Genomic DNA, 8002 nt, shown 5'->3' with positions numbered 1-8002 from the left:
CGCTCGCTCTCTCTTTCTCTCTCTCTCTCGCTGTCTCTCTGATTTACCAGAAACGCTGCCACGTACTACCGGTTCAAAAATAGTCCGCTTGACTTTGTGTTGTTATTGCCTTAGGTGACATTATTACTAGCATAGTCCTCCCTGATAATAATCTGAACTTTGCATACATGCATTTATCATCTGAAAATACCATAATCTGAGTGTTTAAAAACGTTTCAATTCAATTCAAGTCTGCTTCTTTGCTCACTTGATTCATGACTTGGCTTTCTTAAGGAGGTTGGATGCTGTGTGATGTCGCCATTCGACCACTGAGTGTCGCTGTTGTTCTGTGTAGACCTTGGTAGGCGCAACTTCACTACCAATAATCCTTATCTTAAACAAACACAATAATAAACACCATTACGTTCGCTATATAGCAACGTATGTTTAGAAATGAAAAGGTCAAATTGTAATTAGTATGGCTTGTGAATCATGCTTATCTTGGTTGTCGCAGCATGTCAAAACCATGTTGCGTTCAGGAATTACGTCACTGCTATTTATTATTACTGTACTTTATTAATGCCGTTTTGGGGGACGCACAACCCTTACCATCACCATAGTCACCAAAAGAGACAAGATGAGATGTAGAAAAAAAAGAATATTCACTTGCAGAGCTGAAGGTCTCGGGTAGTTTACGGTAGTGTTGCTGGGCGGGTAGTAGACCCCGGTAGTTACCATAGCATTTGAACGTAGCACTGTACCGTGGCAGAGCACCAGCGGTAAAGCGGCACTGAGCTGACAGCATCGCCGCTCTCCTCTTTCTGGATATAAAGGTGTGGAATCGTTGTTATTTCAGCTAAATTACAAACACTGTGTTTGTAATGGACTGACACTCACCAACAATGCTCTTATATTTGTTTAGTTTGTGACGCGCATTGCTAAAGTTAGCTATCATGGCGTTAGCATTGTGGTTGCTCATGCTATCCGTCCGGGATGTGTTTCTATTGCGAGTACGTTAGCATCGGCGAGCTAACGTTAGCTTGCCGGTTAGCACAAAACCTTCCCTCGCTGGTGATGCTAACTTTTTAGAGTACAATCTTGTAACGTGCACCTATTATTTACATCTTGACGTACATGTATGCGTTTATCTATTTTTGTTATTATTTGGACATTTGACAGCTCCGTCTCTGCGGGGTTATTATTATGGAGACGCCGGGGAGGATAACAACCACACCGGATGCTTTGGACTTCACGGTGGAAAACGTAGAAAAGGTAAGATTTTTTCAAGCTGTCACCAGTCGAAAGACATTTGACACGGTGCAATTGATGTTTTTTATCGTTGTGCAGTTGGTGGTAAACTTTCACAATCTAGAGCCAATGCAACATCCATGAATCTGCTGTATGTTTTATGGTTGATGTAATATTTTTCTTCTGTCAAATTGTTAGATAAAGTAACTAAACCATGAGTGATTACAACTCATTACCACTGTAAACCACAACAGCAATAAATATATTCTGGACTATCAGTGCGTCTAAGCTGTGCAGGTGTACCTCCATCCACCCATCCGTCTATTTTCTATACCACTGATTCCCAATAGGGTCACGGGTGAGCTGGAGCCTATCTCAGCTGACTTTTTTGGGCGAGAGGCAGGGTGCATCCTGGACTGGTTGCAGGTCAAATAGACAACCACTTACACGAACATTGACAGTCATGGACAATTTAGAGTTTCCAATCAGCCTAACGTGCAAAGCCCACTCCACACAGAGATGTTCAAACTCGGATCTCTAGACGGTGAGGCTGGCATGCGAGCCACTAGGCCGCTAGGCTCTGTTGTTATGATTTTTAGTTGTATGTAGTAAGTGTAATTTTTGGCTTCTTATATACAGTAGTTAAATAAGGCAACTACCCCACTAGTAACTCAGGGTGATGCATTACAGTCCATTACCACTGCACACCACAATAATAATATAAAATACTGTATATAACTGTGCAGCTGTATCTCATATTCCATATTATAGTTTGAATTGTTTTAACTTGGAATGGTGCAACATTCGATAAAGCAACATTGGTTTGTGCAGGGTGGAGCCCACCACTTCACCTGCATTTCTGTATTGACGTGTGTGTTTGTGTATGTGCATAGTGTTGTGCGAGGTTGCTGATGAATCCCCCCCCCCCTCCTGCTGGGTGGCCACAGACACCACAGTGAAGGCAGGCATGGAAGGATGGGTGGGGGAGGCAATGAAGAGACTGGGGAAAGAAGAAGGTGTGTGTGCTTGTGGAAGAGCTAATGTGATGAGATGTGTTAGGAGTGGGGGTGAGGAAAAGGGAGGGGTGCAGGGTCGAATTCTGTGACCAGAGGGAGTTGGGGGGGGAAGGGCGAGATGGAGCGGATGGCGATAGCGAGGGGATGATTTGAGGCAGGTCTGAAGGAGAGGAACAAGCAACATTCCTGTGGGGGAGATGTTGTTTTGATACCGCTTGCACTCGAGTGTAATAATAATAATAATAATAATAATAATAATAATAATAATAATAATAATAATAATATCATATTAACAGAGGCACATTGACAAAGCATGAGCATAATTTTTGCTTCTTTTGCACTCCATTTATACCACTGTGCATATTGTACCTGTGAGGTTTTTATTGTTTGGCTAATCAATAATGCAAGTACCTGATATGTGTCTGTATTAACAATCAATGCTGCCATCCAAGCTACATAGTGAGGCATTGATTTGCCGTTCAGTGGTTTTATTTTCAGTGCTGTTCAAGCCAGGTATGAGCCTCTGAGTACATTTGCTTGAAGGATTATGACAAAAACGGGCAATGACTTAAGTATGTAAGTTAATATTTCACTAATGAGGTGGGAGAATCTCACTCTGAATATCCTGAACACCTGTTTACATGTAAGTGTTCCATTAGCTGACATTACGTTCCCTGTCTTAAAGGAAAATTGCACTTTTTTTTTTTATTTTGCCCATCATCCAAAATCTTTATGTGAGACATGAACATGTCTTTCTCTTTTCTGTGCGTTCTAAAGATAGAAAAACAGCTAAAAAGATGCAGCTAAGAATGCATGTAATGGGAAAAACACTTATTCCGCCTTTTAAACCTTCTGAAAGAAAACTCCAAAAAGTGCCAACAATGCTCCATTTACATATAATATGACATGCATTTTAACCAAGCTACAGTGGCATGGCTCAGGTGGTAGAGTAGGTTGCAGGTTTGATCCTCCGTCGTCCCATGATCATGTCAAAGTATCGTTGGGCAAGATACTGAACCCCCAGTTGCTCCTGATGCTGCGTCATCGGTAGGTAAATGTGCTAACAGTGCCTTGGAGGTGGAAAAGCGCTATACAAGTGAAAGACTATTGGCCATATATTAACATTGTTACACCGATAGACCCACGTTACTGGCATATTGGTGCCTTGTCACACCACACCAGCTTGCTACTAGCCATTAGCTTCACAACACACTTGCCCGCAGCGTGTCAGCACCACACTCACAATGCCTCAGACCACGATCCAAAGGTAAGGCTACATACTGGAGCTGCTGCTGGGTTTTTGTTTTTGAGTTTAGAAAAGTTGATGCTCAGTGTAGGCGTTGGGTTCTATATTGCTCTGTGACGTGCGGTCATGTCTAACATAAGTATTGTGGATGATGGGCAAAATTCCCAAAAAAGTGCAGTTTTCCTTTAAGACAGCAATCTCGATGAGACTGAGTCAACAGTGCCTCTGCTGGTTGCTGCCAAGTAGTGCACTCCAGTGGGTTGGTCGATGCGTGATTGTGTGTGCATGCCAGTGGAGATGATGGTTCCTGGTTCAGACTTTGTAAGTAGAAACGCCTTTTGTTCCATCTCTGGCTTGTCAAACAAAGTTCTTCATTGTCAACCGAATGTGTTTATACAGGATCTCACCAATGTGAGCACAACCCCCACAATTCAGCAGCCATTTTAACTTCTCATGGGACACTAATAGAGAAATAAAGCTTGGATATACTTTAGAATAATCAGTGTACAGCATGTCTTACAGTATAGATTTACTATCCACTGAAAATGGGTCAACACACAGATATTATTGTCTAAATAGGCAACACAAGTGAGTACACCTTACAGTAAACATGTTCAAATTGTGTCCTTGGTGTGACTATTTAGTGTCAGTGCCATTGCTATCTAGCACTGCCTTAATCCTCTTGGACATGGAATTGGGCAGAGCTGCACAGGTTGTCTTCTGCTCCTCCATGATGACATCACTAGTGAAGCTGGCGGAGATTAGACACCTTGCACTTCTCCATCTTTCTTATTTCCTACTGAGGATGCCCCAAACAATTCAGTTTAGGACTGGATGGAGGAGAGATACTTTGCTTTATTAGGTTCATCTTGTGGTCATTCACATTACCAAACATATGCGACTTGTTAATGTGAACGCAAAGCGTCTGGAAAGTGACGTGCATCACTGATCTGTATATAATATATCTGGATACACCATTGGTCAATGACTTGTGAAGCCATGCGGCCGCCATATTACCACTCACAAGAAACACTTCTCGGACAATGACTTATGTGAGAACTTGTGAGTTAAGTCTGTTAGTTTGTTACCCACTCACACTAAATGCAAGGTTAGTCTTCAGGCTAACCTCGCACAACAGGTGTGCTTGAGCTTAGTCATAAGGACTCGGGTATGATCATTTTTTAAAATTCTGTCTATCATACCATACCTGAGTCATAACGGCTTTACATAGGGGGTCGTGGGGGATATGTAAACAAACAACCGCGACTAGACTACAAAATAATTTGCTGTTGCTTGCAAATATAAAAAAATACGGTTTTTTTTGTTGTTGTTGTTTTACCCGAATTTAAAATGAACCCCCATATGGAGACAATGTTTATATATTATTACATATTATATTACATATTATTCCTGTGATTTTTGTTCAAATATATTTCTATATCAGAAAAGAGGTTATTTCTATTTCATAACACAAACAAAAAAAATCAGCAAAATGTTAAATGATTTTAAAACTTGTCCAAAGTCACTCTCTTTGATGATTCATATTTTGTACAGACGAGAGCATAGTGAATTGTATGAAAGTAAGGGAAAAAAGTAAAGGATCATGACCATGGATTTTAGTGGAAAAAAGGGATGGGATATGCAGTTAAAATGAAAATCTCTTTCTAGAGGAGTAAAACTATGCATTGCTATAGGGGAGTGCTGAGCCAGGGTGCAGAGTAGAATTTTGTCCCAAAGGCAATGAGAATTGGAAGGGGAAAAAGTACATTTAATAAAGCCAAAAGATAGAGAATAACGTATCAAATCGTTTTTAAGGGACGACGGTTGCGTTACTTGAAGGATTGGGAGAATCTCCCCGCTTTTTAATTTAAAATATAGATGTTCTGCGAGCCTCTTCATCTGCTTTGTACACTATGTACGCTGTGCCAATGTAGTCTGCTACATACGAGATATGAGTGGTAAGATGGCCTCTCTGTGGCTTCAGCGGCTTGCACGGGCGGGTGCGACGTATGGTGTATCCAGATATATAATACAGATCAGTGGACGTGCATGCGCAAAAGGACGACATCATTCGCATTTCCGTGTGTTTACGGAAGTAAAGATTGCTGCAGTGTGTGCTCTAGTGATGTGCGATACCATTGATTTCATTTCCGAGCCGATACTGGGTAAAATTCAGGCTGGTATTGGTGATACCGTTCCGATACTATGTGTACTATGTTCACCTAATGTATCTGGTAAATTTGAAAAGGTAGTTTACAGTATTTCAAATCATAGTACAAAGAACAAAAGACATCACAGTAATTTATTGATTTATTTTAAACACTTAAGTATACTGAAGTAGTGGGGTGATTTACAATATAGCCAAGCTAATATACAACATCAGAAAAAACAAAGGACAAAATAGTATTAAAAAAAAAAAAAAGTATCAATTTTAATTGAGCAAAAAAATTGGAATTGAACTGCAGTATGAATGTAGCCTTTGTCTTTTTAGAAAATTAATGTTCAGTTTCTTATGTTCAGACTTTTTTAAGGTATGTTGAGTTCAAATTTTACCTTGACATGTTTTGACTCGGGTCAGGTGGCCACTGAGGCATGGCGCTTACCAGCTTATCAAGGTAAAATTTCCACTCAATCACCTTCAGCTTCCTCAGAAAGGCACTTGTCATCTTGGAAGTGTGATTGGGCTCCTAATTTTGGAAAACTGCCATGCGGCCCAGTTTCCCAAAGGAGGAGATTCATATTTCTCCTCAAAGAACCACATCTCCCCAGTCACGGCAGCAGTCATGCAGCCCCGCGTGTTGACTCCTTTTCATGGAAAGTAAATCCATACTGTTACACAAGTGGTACACTTACTACTCAAAAGTATATGCATGTTTAATTTCTATAGTATTGTCCCTTGAGAAGATAACTGTGCCTGTTGGACACTTGGTATGGTTGTTCATGCGCTGAGATATGATCGTTGTTGTCTTTAAATTGCTTGTTGGTTTCAAGCAAATGCCCACTCTACATGTTTGTCTTTGTTCTCTTATTATTCATAATTTTCCTGCAAGTGTTTGATTCTCATGTTAACAAGTGCAGTAATGTATTAAGGAGTTATGGCTGCCATTCGAAACAACCTCAGAACTGAATGTTGCGATGCCTTTAGGAGACACAGCTGCATGGTGTCTGGACAGAGTTTTGTATTCCAGGGTATAGTAAGCATTATTGTGCTCTTAGTATCTCTCACACACTGTTTCAGATACAGTTGCAATTTCCAGCTTGTCTTTGATTTAGTGGTTTACTCTTTTGTGTGTTAGCTCAACCTCAATGTAGTACAGTGTAGAGCAGCTTGGGCAAATCCGTGGATGTGTGAGAGCAGATGGCGAGTCTGTCTGACCGAGGTGTATTTTCTCACTTGCATCACTCTCCTCCTCCTCAAGGAGGATGACGACCTCTCAGCAGGGTGTGCCAAAGAACATGCACAGGTTGAAGCCAGGTGGTGCAGGCAGGTTCCCACCATCTACAGCTTCATTCTGTAAAAAAACACCCATGTGTCGTTTCTTCCTTTTGTTGTTTTTAAACCTGTTAACTGACGACAAGTGAGTGCGTGCTATGACTCATAGAAGAAGACAACTAATGGTTCGGTGTGAGACGACATAAGCAGCAAATTGCAAAAAAAGTGCAGATTGTTTTCTATCCTGTGCTTTGATTATTAAAAGCTGGGAAGCACATACAGAAGGGGTGCAGTTTGGGTCGGGAGTGCGAGCACACCATGAACCGCGCTAATGAGCCACCGCCGCTGCTGCTTCTGCTGCTGCTGCTTTTAGCTCTACTGTAACAACACAATTAGTAAAAAGAGGGAAGTAGAGCTGAGCTGACTTGCACAAAACATCTTAATGCACATGCTTGCAATAATGATTGCTAGCGCTGTTGCATAGGGCTCATTTAGTTGATAATCTCCATTTGCCTATATGTTTATATACAGTACATACAAGGTAGTATTATCAGATCCCTAACAGAGGTGGGGTGTTGCCTGTGTGTAAGATGTTTAACGTTGAACACTTGTCCAGGCCTGTTGTACTAAAAGCAATTGACAAATGGGGTGCTAATTGGAAAAAGGCTGTTATTTCTGAAGTTTGAACTCCCATTATGCGCTCCTGATCAAAATTAAGACCAATTGAACTGCACTGTTGGATCTGAAGGAGCTTCAAAATGCAAAAAGAATTTGGCCTGAGACAAAAAAAATTGAGCAAGCAATTGATTGCAAACAAGCATTGAAGTGAAATAGGCTGTTCATCGTCTGACCAAAAGTTTTAAGACCACAGCCTTTAAAAGTCAAAATCCTGACAAAAATTCAATGTCATTTTCTGTCAGGAATTCACACTGTCATGATCACTTGATGGCAAAAGCAAAAAAAGCTTTCTCTCTTTGAACGTGGTCGGATTGTTGAGCTGCATAAGCAAGACCTCTCGCAGCACGCCCATTGCTGCTGAGATGGTTGCAGTAAGACAAAGATCCTCAGGGTTAAGGAACA

General features: G+C 41.1%; 1 protein-coding gene across 3 annotated transcripts in view; it reads left to right on the top strand.

Moving 5' to 3' along the window:
- The first annotated feature begins 348 nt into the window (after positions 1 to 348).
- Positions 349 to 8002, top strand: part of ipo13b (importin 13b) — a 32975-nt gene continuing 25321 nt past the window's right edge. For 2 of the 3 annotated variants that reach the window (XR_008572743.1, XM_054790486.1), the window contains exons 1-2: positions 349 to 812; positions 1159 to 1251. Coding sequence is in view for 2 of the 3 variants with exons in the window: in XM_054790486.1 (XP_054646461.1) it covers positions 1183 to 1251 (69 nt within the window). In the remaining variant the exon portion in view is untranslated. The remainder of the gene's footprint in view (positions 813 to 1158; positions 1252 to 8002) is intronic. The other variant, XM_054790485.1, reaches the window with a different exon arrangement.

Source organism: Dunckerocampus dactyliophorus, chromosome 10 (genome assembly GCF_027744805.1).
Source record: "Dunckerocampus dactyliophorus isolate RoL2022-P2 chromosome 10, RoL_Ddac_1.1, whole genome shotgun sequence".
In the NCBI taxonomy this organism is placed as follows: domain Eukaryota; kingdom Metazoa; phylum Chordata; class Actinopteri; order Syngnathiformes; family Syngnathidae; genus Dunckerocampus; species Dunckerocampus dactyliophorus.
This window is presented reverse-complemented; position numbering and strand designations above follow the sequence as displayed.